A 24293-nucleotide genomic window follows, 5' to 3' on the forward strand; every position below is an offset into this window, starting at 1 on the left:
ATAAGTCGCCGCACGCCGCATCCCTGTCATTGTGAGCAGAGACAGCGACGAGGCAACAGCTCCTGAAGAGAAGAACAGAAGACGGCGGCAGCGGCGACAGAAGACCGGGCCACCGCTTGTAAAAGAGCTAGAAGAAGGTGCGGTGGCCTGGCAAGAAGAACCGAAGAGGGGGGACAAGACCCCCGAAGTCAGAAGAAGAGGGCAGCGGCAAAGAAGAAAGCTGGGCTCCTCTGCTAGTAAAAGAGCTAGCAGAAGATAGCGGAGGAGTCCGGCGAGAAGACCCCTGGAGCTGTGCAATAAAATATTTTAACCCTTGTGTGTTGTGTTTTTTTACATTTTTTTCCACAGGTGAATGGATAGGGGTACATTGTACCCCATACTCATTCACATAGGGTGGGGGGCCGGGATCGGAGGGCCCTCTTATTAAAGGGGGCTCCCGGATTCCGATAAGCCCACCGACCGCAGACCCCGACAACCAACGGCCAGGGTTGTCGGGGAGGCCCTTGTCCTCATCAACATGGGGACAAGGTGCTTTGGGGTGGGGGGGCTACGCGGCCCCCCTTCCCCAAGGCACGCCCCATGTTGAGGGCACGCGGCCTGGTACGGCTCAGGAGGGGGGGCGCTCGCTTGTCCCCATCCCCTTTCCTGGCCGGCCGGGTAGCGTGCTCGGATAAGGTTCTGGTATGGATCTGTGGGGGGCCCCCCATGCCATTTTTTCGGCATAGGGGGTTCCCCTTCAAATCCATACCATACCTAAGGACCTGGTATGCTTTCAAAGGGGGAACCCATGCCGTTTTTTTTTTAATTTGGCATGGAGTTGCCCCTTGAGAGCTCATTCTCTGATTGGCCACGGCAAAAGTCGCCTGGCCTGGGGCGACTTAAAGTCGTGTTGTAAGTCGCCCCAAGTCGTGTCCAAGTTGCCTCCAAAAGTCGCGTTGAAAGTCGTGTTGCCCCTGTGTGAACCGACCCTTACGCTTCATCTTCTCCATCACAGGAGTGAGCTCAGAGCTAAGGCACCTGGGAAGAGAGAGCACATATGAGTTAGGTTTGGATTAGAGAAAGTTCACCTCCACAATCACAGAAGTTAACATTAACTGCTAAGAGTCTCTTAGCGATGTTCTAGTAACAAAGCAGGATGGGATGATACGAGTTTTTCAGGCAGGCTTCATGAGGTACGTAAATGGTCTTCAGCTTTAGCAAGGGTATTATTCAACTTCGGTCAAAGCTGCAAAGTTTTTTTTTTATCTACAGATGTCCCTTATCTGCATAGACAGATTTTTTGGGAAAAAGGTGAACTATGCCGTTAAGGGTTGTTGGTGTGCTTTGATCTCTGATGTTGGGTTGGGGTTCCAAGACTGGAGTTGGACTTTAACCATATTTTCTGAATTTTTTTTAACATCTTTGTTTTTTTTTTCTGATCTATTTGTGCTTCTATAGCACTTTGCTGAAGAGACTTTGAGAACACTGTGCTTGGCCTATAAAGAAGTAGAAGAACAGGACTATCTGACCTGGATAAAAAATCACACGAATGCCTCCCTAACACTTGAGAATCATCAGTATCATCTTGATAAAGTATATGAGGACATGGAGCAGAGTCTGCAGGTATAGTTTTTCCAAATCATTGCTTACTTAGCCACAGCGGATTTTTTAGTTAACCAGCAGGAAACACTGATGTACAAAGTTGAGTAGCCTCTAGCAACACTGTAAACCCTAAGCTTCCGGTATGTTTGATATCATATCTTTTTTTTTTTTTTAACAAGAAGTTGATATCATATCTTACTGTATACAGTTTTCATAAGCAAATTGCTTTTACGAATCATCTGTTGCAAAATTTCTTACCTGGAGATCCTGCCAGTGACTTCACTTCCTGCTGCAGGCTGACAACAGTAAGCAATTAACAGCAATGCTGTCAGCCTGCCATTAAAAAAGTGATTGTAAAGAGAGAGAGCCCAGAGAGTCGCAGTTCTTGGGCACAGAGCTGGATAAAAGGATGACAACAAATGTTTTAACGTTAATGCAGAGAATGTATTAAAGTGTTATTAAACCTAAAAACATTTTTTACATTAGTGCATTGTTTGCATTAAGGTAAAAATGTTTTCAATTTCCCTGTGCTTCCCTTCCCTGTGTGAGTAAGAGAGGGGAGAAGAGATTATTCTCCATTTCCTATTACACATCATTCGAGAAGCAGCAGGGGCTATTGGCTCTTGCTGCTCTCAATCAAATACAGTGAAGAGGAAGTGAAAGGTGGGCCTAATGAACCCATACACACGGTCAGACATTCTGACCACAAAATCCGACGGGTATTTTCCGACGGATTTTGGCCGAAACGTTCGATCGTTCGGAATGAGGTGACATACAAAACGTACGACGGGACTATGTAGAGGCCAGTAGCCAATAGCTTTCGTCTCCAAATTTTTTCTGAGAATGTGTGGCACTTTGTGCGTCGGAATTCTCTACACACAATCGGAAAAAAAATATTCGATCCAGCTCTCAAACTTTTTCTGCCGGAAATTCCGAGCCTACACACGATCGGATTTTCCGACAACATAATCCGATCAGACTTTTTCGGTTGGAATTTCCCACTGTGTGCATGGGGCATAAGTCTAGCTGTGTAAGTCTATGGAGCACAGCTCTATAGACACAGGTCGGGAATGTGCAGACTATGCTCTCCCCATAGCAAGTGGCTGACTATGGCTGTCCTAAAAAGAAGGGGAGGAACCAAGATTGCCTCCGGGGACCCCAGAAGAGGAGGATCGGAGCCACTCTGTGCAATACTACTGCACAGAGCAGGTAAGTATAACATGTTTGTTATTTTAATTTAAAAAAATAGGACTTTTGTGACACTGAATGTAAACCTGAATTTTTTTTTTTTAATGAAGACTTTTAACTTGTAGAGTAGAGGATGTAATTTCATCTGTGCCCAGTCTTGCCACAGAGGGTTAATCCATGCTCTGAGCAATCCTCATCTTTTTTCAGTAAGAAAAAAACAGACACAGAGAAATAGCTGTCCGTTTCTTCCCCCTTGCTGTGACAGACAGCTGATTTCCTTATCGCATCCCGCCTCTCACAGCCTCTCGAAACCACACTGGAGTTGGCTGTGTATGTGCACATGCTCAGAAGTGAAATGGGGGGCCGTGAACGCGCTCTGCTTCTTCACAGAACATGCTCTGCCACTCCGGTGCGTGCATTTCAGACTCCCCTGGCGCGTGGTTTGTCCTCGCAACGATGACTTGCCAAGGGGAGTGTAGATGTGGGCGAGGATTCTAATGACGTCACAACTCTGCCCACTGAGGATCGATCAACACACCCGCCCATAGAATCCACCCTTTTTTCGTGTCTCCAAACAGATAAAGGGGAGACATTTGAAAGGTAAGGATACATGCAGGAGGCATGTATATCCTCATACATCAGCACTATAGCAGTAGTTTAGAAAGGATGAGAGTGAGAGGGTTTAATGTAAAAAACGCTTTGCCTTTAGAACCACTTTAAGCTCGTATTCGGGTCTGCAGGAAGCATGCGCACATTTAATAGGCAGCCCAACAGCCAACAAAAACAGCAAGCATGGCAAGATGACAATGCTTTTGCAAATTGCAAAACCATAGCTTTGTTGCCAAGTTCCAACAGATTCACAACTTTTTTGCTGCAAGTAAGCATGTAGGTAAGAGGTGCCTGTAGATAAAAACAAACTGTGTAGCTTTGACCACAATTGTATAATGCTCTGGCCATAAGTGTAGGACAATTATAGTATGTACCTTTCAAAGCCTGACTGAAAAACTGCCAAAGTTGGCATCATCCCCTCCTGCCTTGTTGCTAGGATGTTGATAAGACACTGCCAGCTGTTACTGTTCACCTCCATTATCACAGGTGTGAATCCCCCCCACATAAGCATTTTCTCCCCCAGCCCAATACTCTCAGTGTTTGATTACTCCTGTGATGATGGGCAGTAACAGCTGGAAGTGTTTTAGCAACATCGTAGCAACAAGGCAGGACGGGATAATGCAATCCCAGTTTTTCTTACATGACCCCTGATTACACAACACTAGAGGAAAGCAAAAAAAAAAAAAGTAAAGTAAAACATAAAACATACTTAACTTGGTCTCTGGCTTCTGGCAGGCTCGCCTAAGCAAGGGTGATGTCATTGGGCCTTCTCATGGAATCGCATGAAAGCACAGTATCCTAAATTGCACAGGAATGCAATTCTGCACAGTGCCGGAGCATCTTCTCGCAGGATTTAGCATCCTGAACCTTCTGAAGATCCCACTGTGAGTCTCAGTGACGTCCAGGACAGAAAAAACCCTGAAGAAATAGTTTTGTAGGGTTTTTTGCATTTTTCTCATCTTAACGCGAGGTCCGCTTTCAAGTCCATGTAGGTGTTGACGAAGCCAATTTATACAGTTAAATACTGTATATAAAATACATTATGAAGGTATGTAGAGAAAGGATTAAAGTGTAACTATGGACAAAATAGAAAATGACATATATACTGCAGTCTATTGAAAACATTAGAACAGCACTTTTTGTTGTTTTGAGCCCTTCCTGTAACGTAGTGTCCTGCTAGTGGATCTGTTATTTTTGCACTTCTGTAAGAGAGTGACAACACGGATTGTTCTGCAGTGAAAATGCACAGCAGCGTTGTCACCCTGTGGATAGATGAGAAGTACATGTAGTTTTAAATGCACTTTAAAGTGGAACAAATTAAAATCAAACCCTATCTAACACTTTTCAAGCAGTTTCAACATCAGATTTTTTATTTTTTTTACAAACACAGTTTAGGCTGCATGAATAAAAGCTGACTCTTGTAAGCACCCCCACCAGTGTAATATGGTTTTCTCCAATCACTCCAAATGCCACTTTTTCTGGGCATCTCAGCCTGTTACAGGAAATGGAAAAAATAATGGATCTACAGGCATGATCAACAGGTTATAAAATTATTTTACAGAGATTAAACCAACCAACTTCTGTGTTAATGCCATTGACAGGCTGCATCATATGTGACTTTTAATTTTGTCTATAGTTACAGTTTAAATGCCTGTCTTGCGGGGTCCACTGCAGACGGTCATGAAAAACTGTATCCAAATTAAATTGTTATAATTTTTTTTAAACGGTTTTCTTTTGGTGTTATTTAAATCACCACAGGTTTATTTTACTTTTTGCTAAACAAATGAAAAAAAGACAGAAAATGTTGGGGGAAATTTTTTTTTTCTTAGTTTGTTAGAAAATTTTGTAATTGTTTTCCTTCACTGGTATGCGCTGATAGGCACTGAAAGACAGAACTGTATCGCTAATGGCTACTGATTGGCATCACTGCTAAGCACTGACTGGCATCACTGCTGGACATCGTTGGGGCTGCACTGGCAATCAGTGCCCTGATTATCTGTACAGATCTCTGCTGTGAGGAAATGCTGCTGATTGGCTCTCCTCTCCTCACACGCTGTCAGTGTGAGGAGAGGAAAGCCAATAACTGGATTTTCCTTGTTTACATGTGATCAGCTGTGATCACATGGGTAAAGAGTCTCCTCATCGGCTCTTCACCAAAATCGGTGATGTGCCATGTCCCGCAACGGGATCCTGTCACATCATGTCTATACGGAAGGCGAGAGGTGTTTAAGAGTTTTTCTTTTTAGCCCAGGTCCCTTCAGACATGCTCTTCAGCCAGTGGCTTGGAATCCACGACCCTCAGCACACGGCTCATGGTGAAGCCAGCAGAAAGCAATTCAGGGTGAAGTCCCAGGGGAGAGAGCATTCTAGAAAGGTGCTCCCAAACATTTATCATCTTCCCAGTTCATACCTCTGAACAACACTATCAGAGATTGGCTACGTCAGATAAAAAATATTAAGCTAGTGGTCAATCCCTCCCATATTGATTATTGGAACCTCCATCCAGAAACCGGCTGAAGCAATCAAACTATCAGGTTCAGGAAAAGCCTAAAGAACCAGAAAAGGTAAATGACAGCTCAGGCTGATTACAGCCCATCCACATCACTTACTAAATTTAGATAGAGACACAACTGGAATATAAGAAAGCATCTCTACAATGAAATTCAGTTTGAAGAAGAGTGTAAACCTCTTTGGTGCAGTTTGATAATGGTGTATACACTTGGGAGCCAATGTGAGGGGGGCATTAGGGCAACAATTGCCCATAATCTCCTCTTTTAGTAGTGTCCTTTTTTTCCCTGCATAATCATAGTACAAGCAAAATAAGATTGTTCTGTGTGTCTCAGATACTTGGAGCCACTGCCATAGAAGACAAGCTACAGGAAGGAGTACCAGAGACCATCCAGCTTTTGAAAGATGGGAACATTAAAGTTTGGATGCTCACTGGGGATAAAAAAGGTACAACGTGTAATGACATTTATATAGTTATCACCAAATTTCAGAACTAATACATCATAATTGTAAGTAACTATTTTAAATTTTGTTTACAATTTTCTGAAGCAGTTTGTGAATCTATTGAAGACATTTGTTTCCTGAAGTTCCTGGCAGTTACGGCTCTTCTAGTTGTATGCTGAGAAAGCTTTGTCACGGTTTCTTAATTAGAGGCAGTTGTGTCAGATTCTTATCAAGTCCCTTTAGTTGGCAGTTTAATAGACCTGGTAGGCGGCCTAATGGCTAACTGAAAGAGTGTCCATGGCAGATTGACAATACTATTGTTGATTTCAAGGCAGCAGCTTAGCATTGTCGGCCTTAAACAAAACGTGTATATAAACATCCTGGTCAGTAATGGTTATACCAGGACCATACCTGCAGCCATGATCCTGGTATTGTTTTTTTACAGCCGGTACGCATCATTCATGTAAGGGTGATCTGGAAGATTGTACAGTGCTCAAAAGGTCCTCCCCCATCGCTGCCCACTGTGGTTCCTAGGCTGTACCATTCCTCCAAAGAACCTGGGATCACAGTAGGCCATCAGGACAGCTGCCCACAGAGGAGATGGAGAAACATCAATTCTCACATCTCTTCTGTGACAAATGATCTTGGAAGCCACAAGAATTTTTTCACTTCCTTTTCAGAACCTTAATTTCCTGGCTGTTATAGCCAGGAAAGCACCTAACCAAGCACAATGTGTGCTTGGTTAGTAGCTTTGGAGGATAGGGGAGAAATCTGAGGTCTTTATAAAAAGTACCGATTACCTGCCCAAAACTATCATAAAGGAGATTGTTCACCCCCTTGACACCAATAAAGTTAAATAAAAAAAATCATGAAAAAAAAAAAACAGGAAAGGAAACATACAAATGTAACAGAATAAAAATAAATAAAAACAGACGGTCTCCCTGCCCATACATGCCAATGCAAACATGCACATAGGTCCAGCATGCAACGATGACTGCTCTACACATGTGAGGTATCACTGCAAAGATTCACAATTGCCTCCAATCTGATCATCTGTAAAGGCTTTTAAAGCGTTACCTATGGACAATTTTAGATACCATAGTTTGTCACCACTTCATGGCCATGTGCAATTTTAAATCTTGACATATTTAGTATCAATTAGGGTAGGGACAATTGTAGACACTCACTCAGGTTGAACTGGATAGATTGGTGTCTTTATTCAACCTTACTAACTATGTAATTTACTTAACCCAATCTCATCTTTTACATGTTCTCAAAAATGTGGGTTTTATTTTGTGTGCACTAAACCTTATTTAAGTGTATTTTTTCTTTAACCCCTTTACGTCAACCATATGCAAATATGCGTCCTTGGCTTGATGCGTGCAGCTCCACGCATCACCCCGGTACTGTTCTTTTTTTTTTTTAGAGCAAACGGTCACCTTTCTTGGGATAACAACCAATGTGGCTGAAAGGCGCTTGGCTGTTATTCCAAGGAGTGGGATAACACCACCGGAAGACCCGAACGACCAGTCAACACATCCATTGGCTCACCGGAGACCCGAATGTTTCGGATCTAGTAACCCGGAATGACATCACTTCAGGTTTATTGAAGACTTAGCCCTTGTACACACGGTCAGACATTCCGACGGAAAATGTCCGATTGGACCGTGTTGTCGGATAATCCGACCGTGTGTGGGCTCCATCAGACTGTTTCCGTCGGAATATCCGACTAAGTTTTAGAGCTGGGCTATAAAATTTTCCCACAACATGGTCCGATGGGACTTTGTCCTATTGTTTGTAGAGAATTCTGATGTGTAACCTCTTCTTTCACTTTATACAAAAATGTTGGGCTAATGATTTGCTTTGTTTTTTAAGCGATGAAAGAGTTGTTTTTTTGTTTTTTTAAATTGCGTTTGAAAGACCACTGCCCAAATACTGTGTGACATATAATATTGCAAGAATTGCCATTTTATTCTCTAGGCTCTCTGCTAAAAATATATATATAATGTTTGGGGGTTCTAAGTAATTTTCTAGCAAAAAATATGGATTATTAACTTGTAAGCAACAAATGTCAGAAAAAGACTTAGGCATGAAAGGGCTAAAATTTGCTTTTCATAAACGGCTGCAAAAATATCCTGTCATAAAAATTTGTAACAGTCGTCATTTTATTCTTCAGGGTTTCTACTTTCAGAAAGTATATAATGTTTGTGGTTCTAAATAATTTTCTAGCAAAACATGCAGATTTTAACGTGTGCAAAAAATAAAAACTATCCCCGATAGACAAGCAGTTAAAAAAATTCTGAAACCCGCCCCCCATCAATTGCAGCCTCACTGTGCCCATCAAACGCAGCCACGTGTGCCCATCAAACGCAGCCACGTGTGCCCATCAAACGCAGCCATGTGTGCCCATCATATATGCAGCTACGTGTGCCCATCAAATGCAGCCACTTGTGCCCAGTATATGCAGCCACTGTGCCCACAGACTACCCTCGTGGCTCCGACAGCCCCCCTGCTCACGGCTGTCTGATGGCACTTACCGCCAGTCCACCAGAGCAGCTGTGGCAGCGAGGATGTCCATCCTCGTGTCTCCTCTGTGCCACCTCTTTCTAAGTGACAGGCATCCAATAGAATGCCCTGGTACTTTGGCCAATTGGGAAACAGGTCTGACGACTTGCCTCCCTGATAGGCAGGGAGGAGCGTTAGAGTGAAAATAGAGCAAATGTATTCGCTATCATCACACAATTGGGTGGGATCAGGGCACACTCTCTGCTCCCTGAGCCCACCCTATTTTGAAGCCTCTGGCTCTAATCAGGTGTTTCAAAAAGTACCACCCCTTCCCGACCCCGCCATAGGAATCCATGCATCCGGCGTCCTGAAAGGGGCCGGGCGCATGGATGGGGGGAGCGGCGTGCGTGCACCCACAATACACGGGCCGCCCCTGCAGGTCAAGCCAAAGTCTGGTTACTGCAAGCAGTTTTCATCCATTTATTTCAGTCTTTATACATTGGCCTGGATGATCCTAGATTATGTAAAAATTGGAACTACTTAGAGGCTTTAAAATGTTTTATTTTACAGAGACAGCTATAAACATAGCATATTCCTGTAACCTTCTTTCAAGCAACATGCAGCTTTTGGACGAAACGGACATAAGGTAAGGTTTTGACCGCATAAACTGAAATCAAAAGCTGAACTCCTGGAACGTGTTAAATTAACTTAATGCAGCTCTGTATTTATAATAAATTTATTGCATGTATTTTTTTGCAAGCAGTGTGTAAGTACCGAAATTTGGGTTTCTGCGGTACAAAGAGCATGCGGTTAGGAGAAGAGCAAAAAAAAGAGATGAGCTCATTAGTCCGCTTCTTCTCCTTTCATTGTCCATTCACAGGCTGGGGGGTGAAGAGGAGACCTGCCTGAAAAAGTGAAACTACAGCAGAGAGAAAAAAAAAGAAAAAGCAGGTCTCCTTTAAGGATGAGCTCAGGTGTGTTCGCAAGTCCACGTGGCCGTGCCGCCAGGAAGCTGACAATCCACGGCGTTGATCGCAGGAAGTGAGTCATTTCCTGATCTGTGCAGCGCTGCGGATTGGAAAATATCTCACTGCCTGTGATTAGCGCTGCGGAGTGTCAGCTTCCTGGTGGGCACGGGCATGTGGACTTTCGAACATGCCTGAGCTCATCCTTATGCCAGACAGGGTTGTGCTGTGCGACGAGCAGTGTAAATATCAGGACTTGCTGGACAGAAATACAAATCATTTGGCAGGTAACAGTTCCCTTATAAAGATAATGTTTCTGCACTTTTTTTTATAAGTTTTGCAGCCATTTTCACCACAGTGTGACAACTCTAAAGTCCCATACACACTATCAGATTTTCTGCTGATTTTTTTTCCCTTCAGATTTACCAAAACCATATAATATGAGGTCAAACGTTAAAAGGATTGTAAAGTGATTTTTATATTTTTTTTATTTATTTTTTTTAAAATAACAAACATGTTATACTTACCTCCACTGTGCCGCTCGTTTTTCACAGAGTGGCCCCGAACCTGCTCTTCTGGGGTCCCTCGGCAGCTGTCTCGGCTTCCTCCCACAGGTGCTTCTCACGTTCATGCGAGCTCCCTCACATGGTGAGAAGCACCTGCGGGCGCGCTCCCGTAATACAGTCGGCGGCTATAGCTGCTCGCTGTATCACGCGGCCCCGCCCCCCGGCGCTCCGCGTCAATGGATGTGATTGACAGGAGCACGAGCAAATGGCTGTGCTGCTTTCCATCCATCCACTCCAGCCAATCAGCGGCCAGGCTGAACGGTGGAAAGGATGACAGGGGCGAGCGCCGGATTTTCGAGAGGTGAGGCAAGTAAAACGGGGGGGCTGGGGGCGCAGGCACTGTCAGATGTTTTTTCACCTTAATGCACAGAATGCATTAAGGTGAAAAAACATTTACCTTTACAACCCCTTTAAGAGTTTCAATTTGTATGCAATCAGGCAGGCCCTTGCACTACATGGTTTTGGTAAATCTGAAGGAAAAAATAAGCTGAAAATCTGATAGTGTGTATGGGGCTTTATACTAAACTGCAAGGCCAGCCGGCTTCCCAGACAAACTAGTCATATGACACTCTTAGGCCGCGTACACACGGGCGGACTGTCCGCCCAACTAGGTTCGTCAAACAGTTTGACAAACAGTCCGTTCAAAATTAGCATGAACGGACTTGACCACACACGACGAACGAACAGTCCGCTGAAAACTTGCCCGATGACGTGAACGGCACGTACGACGGGACGAGAAATTCGAAGTCCAATACACTGCAATGCAACCTTCGCCGTGTAAATTCGTTCTGAGCATGCGCGAGACTTAGTTTATCGAACAAGCCTACACACGAGCGGACTGTCCGCTCAAACCAAGTTTCAGCGGACAGTCTTACGGAAATTCCGAAAAACTTTGTTCGTCAGACTGTCCGCTGAAACTGTCCGCTGAAGCCCACACACAAGCGGACTGTCCGCTGAAACACTGTTCAGCGGACAAAGTTGGGCGAACAGTCCGGCCGTGTGTACGCGGCCTTAGACACAACCAATTACTACACCTCCACCCTCACTATTTCCAACAAAAATATAAAAGTGTGGTAACTTTTTGAAGACCCCTGTATTTTATCTACGTATTTAGCTGTTTGCTGGCATTTAGTTATAATTGTATAGTAACTGAGGCATAGCAGCCATTAAAAAATTTAGATTACTCTCTAGAAAAAAATAGTAATGTATTCCCAGATGTATTTAAACAGGTTTCATTACAGCATCTTCCCATTTTTTGTATGTTTTTTCCAGATGAAAACTGAATGCATATTAAAGCGGAGGTCCACCCTAAAATGGACCTCCGCTCATCGGAACCCTCCCCCTCTCCGGCGCCACAATCGGCACCTTTCAGGGGGGAGGGGGGTGCAGTTACCTGGATAATCCAGGTAACTGCACCCACTTCCGGGCTAGCTCTCTGCGGAAAGGGGCGTACGTTACGCCCCTTTCCGCAAGCGCCCGCCCCCTTCAGCAAGTGCCCCGCTGCCTGCTGGGAAACACACAGGTCCCAGAGGCAGCGGGGACCGTCCGGATTGCGCCGCGCGGCTCGCGCATGCGCAGTAGGGAACCGGGAAATGAAGCCGAAAGGCTCCATTTCCTGATTCCCATACCCAAGATGGCGGCGGCAGGACCTGACAGACGAGCGAGCGATCGGCTTCGGGTGCCGACATCGCGGGCGCGCTGGACAGGTAAGTGTCACTATTTAAAAGTCAGCAGCTGCAGTATTTGTAGCTGCTGGCTTTAAAAAAAAAAAAAAAAAACGCGCAGTCCCGGTGGACTCCCGCTTTAAGAATTTCATTCCTTTGAGAAAAAATGTTTTATCCTGCACCTTTACATTTTTTTCATCACCACAGCTGCAAGCAAAAGTTTATTTGACCCCACTATCCATTATAAAATTGAACGCACATTCCAAAAATGAAAATTTTTGTACAACCCAGCCCTCTCGAATCAATAACACCCTTCTGTCGAATTAGTGTTTCTCTGTTGCTGACCCATGAGACTCTCCTCCTCTCTTCTTTACTCTTCCCTCTTTTCTTTTTCTGCCCTCACTTTCTGCTCCTTCTGCCCTTCCATTTCTTGTTCATTTATATGCTTATAATATTTAGAACTATAGAAAATTAAATAGTCAAGACAATTCTGGGTTCATGCCATAGCATAGGAATTAATGTTAATAGAACATCCGATTACCTGGCCACCTGGCATTGTCCTGGTCTGGATGGTTATGATTCATGTATTATTATTTTTTTTAATTTTATTTCTTTTCACCTCATTTTATAGAGTGAGCACTCGGCTCAACATTCAATGGTTCCTGTCTATGTGCACCTAGCCATGTGGTCGGATGCTCTAGTAACAATAATTCCTATGCTATGGCATGAACCTAGAATTGTCTTGACTATTTCATTTTCTATAGCTCTAAATAGTACGAGGCGTTGATCTTGATTATGTATGCATTTTGGTTTGTACCTGAATATTCTGCATTGTAACTACAAAATTATTGGCTCTGTTTGATCAAACATCATTAAAACCTTTTGTAAAATAAAATTTTAGTACGAAGTTCTACTAGTGTATGGTCAGCTGGCTTTCATACTAATCCTGGTTTTAGCACTTTGTGTGTAACTGACATGGAGCAAATATGTGCAGATTAGGTGTCCCGGGACACTTTTCTGAAAGCAGTGACTCTGTAGCAGTTAAACACGTATTAGCAGAACAGCCTTGAGCTGTGCTTCCTTAAAGTTCAACACTGGTTTTGGGATCACCCCTTCCCCCACCTTCTCTTGGAGCCCACACCCTTTAAAATTAAATTTTTTATTTGTCTTTAGTCCAGTCCGATGAGGTTATAAGACCTTTTTCCCCTCTTCTTTCTTGGAGAGTGAATGGTTCCTGAATACTGCGGGCAAAGGCACAATGCTCTTCACATAATTCAAAATCAGCTCACTGATTACGATTTTATCCTTCTTCTCAAAGAGAATAGAGTGGGGAGGTCAGGACCTAGATAAGCTGGCCTTACAGAAAACTAAATAGGTTAAAGGGTCTCTTTCATTGGAAGTGTCTAACTCAGGTGTGATACATCATGACATATCCCTTGATTTATGTCTGTCCACAGCAATACTGGATAATTGATGCATCTTTTATTTTAACACTGTCTAGGTGCATCCTTGATGATAACCAGGGGAATGGAAATATAGAGGTCACGTTAAAAGACACAGATCCTGCTATGATAAAAGAATTGAATATGAAAGCAATGGTCGTTACAGGGGAATTTTTGGTAAGAAGTAACACATTTTATGTATAAGGTGTTTTAACAGTAAGTTGTATTTGAAATTTAATCATCTGCACAGTTTAACCACTTCAGCCCCGGAAGGATTTGCCCCCTTCCTGACCAGCCCTTTTTTTGTGATACGGCACTGCTTCTCTTTAACTGACAATTGCGCCGTCGTGCGATGTGGTACCCAAACGAAATGTATGTCCCTTTTTCCCCGCAAATAGAGCTTTCTTTTGGTGGTATTTGTTCACCTCTGCGGTTTTTATTTTTTGCGCTATAAACAAAAAAAAGACTTACAATTTTGAAAAAAAACACAATATTTTGTACTTTTTGCTATAATAAATATCCTAAAAAAAAAAAGTATTAATTTTAGGCCGATATATATTCTTCTACATATTTTTGGTAAAAAAATTGCAATAAGCATTTATTGATTGGTCTGCTCATAGATTTATGTCATTTTTAATATTATTATTATTTTTTTACTAGTAATGGTGGCGATCTGCGTTTTTTTTTTTTTTTTTTTTATCAGGACTGTGACATTGCGGCAGACAGATTGGACACTTTTGACACTATTTTGGGACTATTGACATTTATACAGCGATAAAAATAGAGCTAAAAATAGCCACTAGTTACTGTATAAATGTCACTGGCAAGGAAGGGGTTAACACTAGGGGGGCAATAAGAGGGTTTGTTCCCTAGGTGTGTTCTAACTGTAGGGGTGATAGGACTGACTAGGGGAGGAGACTGATCGGTGTTCATATTTAGTATGAACAGCGATCGGTCTCCTCTCCCCTGAGAGAACTGAGATTTGTGTGTTTACACACACAGTTCCCGGTTCTCACTCTGTCACAAGCATTCACGGTGTCCGGTGGACATCGCTCCCGCGGGCACGTGCATCAGCTCCGGGGACACGCGGCAGTGATGTACAGCTACGGCGATTTGCGCAGCCGTGCCAACCTGCTGCAGTATAACTGCGGCGGCAGGTCAGCTAGCGGTTAATGAAAAGCCTTCATTAGGTTCCAGGTTGAGTGAGCCAAATGACAGCAAGCTGTTCACCGATAAAGTGACTGCATACATATAGTCTTCACCTAAAAAAACACGCTCCCAAAACATGTTTTACCCCTATTCTGACTCCAACTGTTCTAATAGTAACTTATCCCTTGCTGAGACCTCTATGCCTGGCTGGTACAATCATCGTGGACAGTCTTTATCAGATAGCTGAACTCGCCAAATACCTTTTCATATGCACAAAGATCTTTATAGAAAGATTACAGCAGGCAAGATGTAGCAGATGATTGAAAAAACAGTGCTTGCAGATCAAAACATGGTACTGTGTTCCTGGATGCGAGCAGATTACATGAGGCCTGGAAACAAGCGTCCATCCCTTATCCCATACAGACAGTGTGAAGGAAGTGGTGTACATCACAATTGGACGGAAAACAGAAAGGAAGACCGAAAAAGACCCAAATTGTGACAGACCCAACCAGGACAGGGGCTTTTTAGAGAGGACTAGTGGCAAACCTCTTACCCACTGACTAGGGGCCCTGGCATTTGAGGGAGCTACAAGCATTTAGGAATTTTTCCTGTTATATAATGCAAAAGGTGAGAGGTGTGGGAAGCATAAGGGGGGACTGCACCATATATATATGTCTTGTTAACTGGGCCCCTCCCCCCTGTAGAGTGGGGGGAGGGGGCTATGGGCTAGTGGGGACTGCGCCTTGGCGCCAGCCCGTCGGTCTCTTTCTATTTGGGGAGGGGGGGGCGCTGGGATGGCGGGGAGACGTGGTCCACACTGGCTCCGTGTTTTATTTTTTTTGTTTTATTTTTTTCCCTCGCCAACACACCTGATAGGATTGATTGAAAAGAATGAGAAGTTTCAGAAAACTGAAAATAATTGTTGCCTGGTACTGCTGTTTATTTATGCTTACTTACCGGAGTGCATGCGGTTGTATTAAAATGTTTATATTAAAAGACCCTGGGAGATTGGGACCTAGATATCATGAATATTGTGACAGCATTGGAGTTCAGCAATGGAATTATGAATTATGTTTGGATAGTTTATTTTGTGGGAGGAAGGTGATTCTGGTATAGGAGGTGAGAGGTGCGGGAAGTTTAGGGGGGGGTTTATACCATACATATGTTAGGTTAATTGATGCCCCCCCCCCTTTTTTTTGCCCCTTCTCCTGGGTTGAAATATATCTGTGTAATCTGTCAGTCTCAACCACAGGGAGGTCTGGGGTTGTGCTTAAGCATACTGATTGAGTATATGATGACTGGGGAGGGTTGGGGGGATTAGGGAAGCTCATATGGAGCTTAACCTAATAAACTACCCAAATAGGTTGTCACACAGACCACCCAAGTTTTCTTTTCTTTTTGGGTGGGAGTGGTGACTATATTAATTGGTATTAACCAAGTTAGTTATTCTTTAAGGGGAGAGGGAGGGAAGGACAGGGCTTACGTTTCTCACCATAGTCCTCCCCCCCCCCCCCTTCCTTTTTTTTGTTCCCCTCTCCTTCCCTTTTCCTGTTAGTTGGTGATCTGGTAATGGATAATCTTAAGGTGTTTTCACTCAATGCTAAGGGGCTAAACACCCCTGAGAAAAGGAAAATGTTGCTACATGGTTTAAAGACTACTCATACGGATATTGCATATATACAAGAGACCCATTTCAGAGAGAATATGTTGCCTGTTCTTAAGAACAGATTTTTCCCCGTATTATATCACGCTACAAATAAATTGGACAAATCCAGGGGTGTTTCTATACTTCTATCTAATAAACTCCCTTGGGTATGCAAAGAGGCATTGATGGATGAAGGGGGCCGTTTTTTGTTTATAAAAGGCTCTCTTGGAGGTGTGTGCCTAACTTTAGCAACGATCTACGCGCCTAATGATCACCAGGACATCTTTATCCTGAGTATTTTTTCTAAACTAGCAGATTTTACAGAGGGCTCATTGATACTGGGAGCAGACTTCAATTTCCCCCTGACTCCTCATGTGGATACGTCCTCTGGAAAATCATCTGTCCTTATAGGATCGCATAAGCGGATCAGTCAAGCCATACACAAGGCCCAACTGATTGATGTCTGGCGTCTTCAAAATCCGGGTGAAAGAGACTATTCATTTTACTCTCCTCCACATAAGGTCTATTCTTTCTAATCCCTCATGCCCAGTTACATGCGGTTCGGGAAACTTCTATTGGTTTGACTACATGGTCTGACCATGCCCCTATATTGATGACCTATGCTTTGTTGCAAGATTCTTCACTGGTGACACGTGTCTGGAAGTTTGTTTGTTTTTTTAACAAATTTTTATTGAAGATTTGCACAATACAATTATCAGATCAATTGACAGTGTGTAAAACAGAACAGTCGAATGGTCGAAAAGACCAAGATTATAAAACAGTCTGAGCATTAGCAAGAGGGGAAGGGGGGGGGACACAGGGGGGGGGGGTGTATACCATCACATTTCTAGAATAATTGACCACACTTGAAGAGAAAAACATCAGTTAATATGCTGGAACCAAAGTATGTACCCCTCAGGCGTGAAAATTGTCCATTTTAGGCGTGGAGGTAACCAAGAAGTGGAAGTGGACAGAAGAGGTGCATACTGACGGTCGGGAGCTTGTGCATCCAAAAGTCCAGCTGGGCCAGGGGTGAGCTGCTGGGTTTGTGTCTGGAAGTTAAATGAAAGCCTTTTACATATCCCGGAAATGGTCACTGAAATCACAAAAGAACTACCTTTATATTTCCAAACGAATAGAACTCAAGTAGCTCAGGCATGGTTTGGGAGGCTCATAAGACAGTCATACGGGGTATTCTTATTAAACATGGCTCCAGACTTAAAAAAGACAAAGAAAAACAGGTAAATTTGCTTCTGTCCAAACTTCAAGAGGTGGAGTCTAAGCATAAACATGCTCCTTCCCCAGATATAGAAAGGGAACTAGTTAGAATTCTGGTACAAATTAACGATCTTTTACAATATAGGGCCAAGGCGACCATGCAGAAATGCAGGAAAAACAACTATGCCTTCGGGGATAAATGTGGGAAAACATTAGCCAGGTCAATCAAGGAACAAAAATTCTTATCATATATACCACATATTATGGCTCCGAACAATCAAAAGATAGCTTTGCCTTTACAGAGCTCTGATGTCTTTCAAGACTTTTACACATCCCTCTATAATATATCAACCGTCACAGACTCTCAGGCTTTAATGGATGAATTTGTGCAATCTGCCCAGATTCCTACCATTTCCTCTGAAATTGGAGCAGAACTTGATAAGCCGATAACTCTGGAGGAACTTGCATCAGTATTGAATTCTACCAAAGTGGAGAAGGCACCCGGGCCGGACGGATTTACCCTGCAGTACTACAGAACCCTATTTCCTATCCTAGGTCCTTATATGGTAGACTTGTGTAATGAGCTGGGCAAAGACGAACTCCTTCCTAGGGACAGTTTAAAAGCCTATATATCTGTTATCCCAAAGGAAGGTAAGGATCTGTCTTTGTGTGACAGTTACCGGCCAATCTCTTTACTGAATCTTGATTTTAAACTGTTCATTAAATTCTAGCGAATCGCCTAGCTATTCATTTGCCAGACCTGGTGCATTTGGACCAAGTAGGGTTTGTCCCTACTAGGGAAGCAAGGGACAACACGACTAAAGTTCTAAATCTTTTTCACGTCGCCAAAACTTCCCTCACCCCTTGCGTTTTTCTCAGCACAGATGCTGAGAAAACGTTCGATCGGGTGAATTGGCAATACATGTTTATGGTCCTACGACACCTAGGATTAGGAAATACCATGATACAGTGGATTACTACAATCTATTCACAACCAACGGCTCAGGTTAAAGTCAATGGGGTTCTCTCTGATTCCTTTTCTATACAGAACGGTACTAGGCAGGGATGCCCGCTTTCTCCCTTGCTATTTACATTATCGTTGGAACCACTGCTAAATAGAATTCGTTTGAATCCACATATCCAGGGCATAAAGGTCGGAAGAGACCAACATAAAATAGTGGCCTATGCGGATGATATTTTCTTCTTTTTTTAAAATCCTGTTATCTCGCTCCCTAATTTATTATGGGAGTTTGAGACCTATGGATTACTTTCTAACTTGAAAATCAATCTTCATAAGTCAGAAGCTATGGGATAGGGATAGCCCCTTGTATGCTGACTACACTGAAGTCCAGTTTTAAATTCAAATGGACAGAGACAGCGTTGCAGTATTTAGGCACTTATATCCCTAGGGATATGTCTCGTATCTTTGAACTTAATTTTTCCCCGCTTCTGTCTAAGATTTGTGTGCTTCTAGAGACTTGGAACAGGGGCTTACATTCATGGTTTGGTAGAATTAACTTTTTGAAAATGTGTATATTACCTAAATTTCTTTACTTATTTCAAGCCCTTCCAGTTAGAATCCCACCTTCCTATTTCAAACATATTAACTCGCTTTTTATTAAGTTTGTATGGGCGCATAAGAAGCCTCAGCTCTCTCTTCACCTATTGTCCTCACCTAAGCAATATGGCGGCTTGGCCCTTCCAAATATCTTGGTATATTATCAAGCAACACATGTGGGGAGAATTATTGATTGGTGCCGTCATGGCTGACTTAAATTATGGGCTCAGATAGAACAAGCACAAACTTCTATCCCACTCTCAAGGGCCTTGTGGTGTTATGAACATCTTCAATCATCACTAAGGAATCACCACTTCGTATTGGACTTAGGGCTATTAAAACCCCTCTTCCCTCATGAACTCTTCCTTGTTCCCCATTTTAGGGAATCCGCAATTCTTTCCTGGTCTGAGCACACACAACTTTGGTAATTTATACCGTTCTGGGGTAACACAGGCCTCTCATTTTCTCACAAACGGCGGATGACCCTCAATTGAGGAATTCATGGCCAAAGAAGGCCTTTTTAAGCTAAATTTTTGGTCAGCTTGTCAGTTACGACATTTCTTGGACACTATACCTAACCCTGGAAATTTTGCCCGCCCATTGATGCTGCTGGAGGAATACTGCTCCGGCGAGGGCAACTTAACACAGGTTTTGTCCAGGATATACTATATGTTGAGCTGCCCATTGGTTCCATTCCATCTGCCGTTTTTGGAATGATGGGAACAGGATCTACAACGGAAATTTACATTGGCTCAAACTCAGATCATATTTAGACTTTCTTTGAAGTCTTCAGTTTGCACGAAAATTCAAGAATCCAATTATAAAATTCTGACAAGATGGTATCTTACGCCCCATCTCTTGCACCAATACTATCCGGATATTGCTAATCGTTGCTGGAGATGTAAGGGAGATAGAGGTACATTACTTCACATATTTTGGTCATGCCCTAAACTGGTCCACTTCTGGAAGACAGTCCAAGAAGTGTCTCAAAAAAGATTCCTGGTGACCCGGCTTTTTTCCTACTTCAGGTCTCGGATATTCCTGTCACTTCCTACCAAAAATCAATATTAAGGCATTTGTTCAACGCTGCAAAGTCCTGCATCCCGCTCTTCTGGAAAAAGCAAATACCGCCAACAGCGGCTGACTGGTTTACGTAAGGTAATAGATATTAGTGGAATGGAGGACTTACTAGCGGTAGAGCAACACCAAAGGGATAAATACATTCGGACTTGGTGTGACTGGAATCAATTCATCCTGTCAGAGGAGGAACTAGCCCTCCTTGGACAGGAGAGGGGAGAGTCATAAATGAGTGCTATTCTGTTAATGTCGTGGTTTTCTAAAACCAGAGAAAGCTAACTTCCCCCCCCCCCCTTTTATTTTTTTGGTTTTGTTTAGTTTTGTCTTTTTAATTGGAAAAAAGGAAAGAGCAATGTTGGGTATGATACACGTATTTTTCTTCTATAAGAAATAATAAGAGGGGGCGCTGGCTGGCGACAGGCCTCATAAGCAATCTCACCTTGCTGGGCTGCCAGATATTAGATGAATAAGATTATATTTCAGTTGTAATGGAAATGTTATATTTTACTTTGGAAATTGTATTGACCTGACTCCGCCCGGTGGAAGCGTTAATAAAAGAAAGCACAACTCTTCAGTAAGTTGTTGGTCATCTTTATACTTTATATCTGTTTATATGTGTAATCCCTATTTTAGCTCCTAATTGTAGCACTAATCTTTCTTCCAGAATGGATTTGCAAACCTATCTGAAAAAATAACACCAACATTACCCTGGTGGAAGAAGTTGATCTGGAAACAAAAAAGTGAAGACCTAACAGACCAAAATTCCATCTTAAAGACAAGAGCCTTGGTGGAGCTGGCTTGTCAGTGTCAATGTGTCATCTGCTGTCGAGTGACACCAAAGCAGAAAGCCAGCATAGTGCAACTAGTGAAGACAAACAAAAAGGTTACCACCCTTGCTATAGGAGATGGGGGCAATGATGTGAATATGATAAAGAGTAAGTTTATCGGTATATGGGTTCCTATTACATAGGGGACAGATTCAGCATCGGAAGAAATGCTGCATCCATCTAGAGGAGTATCGTTTTCTTCTTTTTTTTTTTTTTTTTTTTTATGAAACCCATATTTCTCTTTTAAAACATGAAGGTTTACAGTCATTAAATGTGTATATATATTTAGAACCACCATAACATGTACCATTTTGTGGTGGTTCGCAGTATATGTTGTGGTAGTGAGGTACCCCACCAGTGTTTGGACAAAAGATTCTCAACCAGACAGGTTGAGGGGTTCCAGTTTATTTGCTTATTTGGGAGGAAGCTGGCTTTTCATTGTTTACTAAAATCTGTTTTGGGATCTGGAGACGGGGATTTCGTTGTGATCCAGGTACGATGAAATCCCCAGTCCTGCGTCTAGGTTTTGAGATCCACCAGCATACTGACTGGTCAGGTGTGTGCTGGGCTATTTGTAGACACCTGACCATGGTTCTGGGCTCTACCCTCCTGAGGAGTCCAGGCAAGCAAGGGAGAAGTGTGCATGTCTGCACAGGTCTGTCTGTCAGAGCAGACAGAGGGTCCAAGCCTGTGGGCTGGAAAAAGAGGCTAGAAAAGAGAGCTGAGGTACTGGGTGTACAGGAACTCTGGTATAGAGCCGAGAGGGCTGAAGCATAAGTCTGAGCAGCAGTGTTGCTAAAGAAAGCCAGGTGGCTTGGTATTTTTGGTTTAACTTACATTGTTGCTGTGGAAAGCTGAAATCCCTGTGTGGGCAACTCTTCTGTTATCGGACATTTTCTCTCTTTAATAAAAGTGGGCCTTCAAGCCCTTAAAACGGCATATCTGGCGTGGACTCACTGGTAAGCTCTACCCTTAAGCTAAAACAACCCCCGATGTTACAATGTATATTGATGTGGTCGATGTGATGAAATCTGTGTTCTATTTCTGTATACGTGTCATGTACATTGGTAGGGGTCAAGCTGGAGAGGAGGCACCTCTTGTCCAACACCACTGGTAATGGTAACGGGAGCTGTGAGGACACAACTGATGTCTGTTTTACAGCCAGGCAGTGATTCAAGAGGCACGATACAGAATCCAAACACAGGCCAAGGCCATGACCCATATGTCATATAAGGCAAGTCTGGTCATACATGGGAGGGCAAACATACCAGGTCAGATCACGTGCAAATCAGGAACTAGCGGAAGACCACTTGGCAATCTGTTAATGTCACAATCCAGCTTAACACCTTCCAACCTGGCCTATAGCAAAATGACGGCAGGGCAGTGGCTCTCCCATTCTGAGTGGATGTCACCGGCCATCATTCAGAACAAGCTGCTCGTGTACACCCCCCATGGGTGCACAGCGTGGCAATTAGTATTGCGGTGAGTTTCACACACCGCATCTCCGATCACAGTAAAGAGCCTATGACGTAGGCTCTTTACTATGTGATCTGCTGTGTCCAATCACAGCTGATCACAGCATAACTGGGAAGTGCCAGTTCCTCTATTCTGGCTGACAGAGTGTGAGTAAAGGAGAGCCGATAAGTGGCTCTTATGACAGGGGGGAATCTGCACTGATAGGGCAGTGATTATCAGTGCAGCCCCACCAGTGATGCTTGTCAGTGCCTCCTATCAGTGATGTCTACTGTATCAGTGCCCATCATTGCCATTTATCAATGTCCTATCAGGAGAAAACTTACTTATTTACAAAATTTTATAACAAAAACTAAAAAATTGTATTTTTTATTTTATACATTTTGGTCTTTTTTGGTTAGTTTAGCAAAAAATGAAAAACCCAGTGGTGATTAACTGGTTGCTGACTGCCGGCAGTCAAATGACGGCCAGGTGGCGCACCTATTGTGGCGGGAGGCCGTCATATGACGGCCTCCTGTTTAAACAGTGAATGCACACAATCGTGCGCGCGCATCCATGTTTCTTCGGTGGCTGCGCGTGCAAGTCGGTGGCGGCATGTTCCCCGGGAACACTGCTCGTCACCGACGCTGGTAAACAGCCATTGGCCGGCTGTTTACCCACGTGATCAGCTGCGATCCTTTCACAGCCGATCACTTAAAAAAAAAAAAAAACGCGGTAAGGAGATCGTGTGTGAGGAGGAGATTGCGGTAACATCTCGTTACCGCCTACAGTACACATCAAGCACACTGATTTGCCACCACCCCTCATAGTACCTGTCAATCACAGTCCATCAGAGTACCTGCCACAGTCCATCAGAGTATTTGAATACCTGTCACAGCCCATCAGAGTACCCTGTCACAGTTCATCTGAGTACCTGAGTACCTGTCACAGTTCATCTGAGTACCCGAGTACCTGTCACGGGCCATCAGAGTACCCGAGTACCTGTCACGGCCCATCAGAGTACCCGAGTACCTGTCACGGCCCATCAGAGTACCCGAGTATCTGTCACGGCCCATCAGAGTACCCGAGTACCTTTCACAGGCCATCAGAGTACCCGAGTACCTGTCACGGCCCATCAGAGTACCCGAGTACCTGTCACGGCCCATCAGAATACCCGAGTACCTGTCACGACCCATCAGAGTACCCGAGTACCTGTCACGGCCCATCAGAGTACCCGAGTACCTGTCACGGCCCATCAGAGTACCCGAGTACCTGTCACGGCCCATCAGAGTACCCGAGTACCTGTCACGGCCCATCAGAGTACCCGAGTACCTGTCATGGTCCATCAGGGTACCCGAGTACCTGTCACAGCCCATCTGAGTACCCGAGTTCCTGTCACAGCCCATCTGAGTACCCGAGTACCTGTCCCAGTCCATCTGAGTACCTGAGTACCTGTCCCAGTCCATCTGAGTACCCGAGTACCTGTCACAGTTCATCTGAGTACCTGAGTACCTGTCACAGTTCATCTGGGTACCTGAGTACCTGTCACAGTTCATCTTAGTACCCGAGTACCTGTCACAGTCCATATGAGTACCTGTCACCGCCCTTCAGAGTACCCAGATACCAGTCACCAAGCCATCAGAGTACCTGTCACCAGGCCATCAGAGTACCCGAGTACCTGTCACCAGGCCATCAGAGTACCCAAGTACCTGTCACTAGGCCATCAGAGTACCCGAGTACATGTCACCAGGCCATCAGTGTACCCGAGTACCTATCTCCAGCCCATCAGCGTACCCGAGTACCTATTTGCAGCCCATGTCTCATAGAATATACGTTGGGGTGTTTTCTTTCCAAAATTGAGTAATTTTGTGAGTAATTTCACTGTCCTGGTGGTC

The 24293-nt window shown here is 43.8% G+C and overlaps 1 protein-coding gene across 1 annotated transcript in view; it reads left to right on the top strand.

Annotated features, from left to right (window-relative positions):
* Positions 1-24293, top strand: part of LOC143930385 (phospholipid-transporting ATPase IK-like) — a 225930-nt gene that overhangs the window by 178102 nt on the left and 23535 nt on the right. The window contains exons 18-22 of the mRNA XM_077454669.1: positions 1438-1602; positions 6222-6333; positions 9406-9481; positions 13532-13649; positions 20784-21054. Coding sequence (XP_077310795.1) covers positions 1438-1602; positions 6222-6333; positions 9406-9481; positions 13532-13649; positions 20784-21054 — 742 coding nt within the window. The remainder of the gene's footprint in view (positions 1-1437; positions 1603-6221; positions 6334-9405; positions 9482-13531; positions 13650-20783; positions 21055-24293) is intronic.

This window comes from Lithobates pipiens, unplaced genomic scaffold (assembly GCF_037356315.1).
Source record: "Lithobates pipiens isolate NorthernLeopardFrog02 unplaced genomic scaffold, aLitPip1_a1.2 Scaffold_25, whole genome shotgun sequence".
NCBI lineage: Eukaryota > Metazoa > Chordata > Amphibia > Anura > Ranidae > Lithobates > Lithobates pipiens.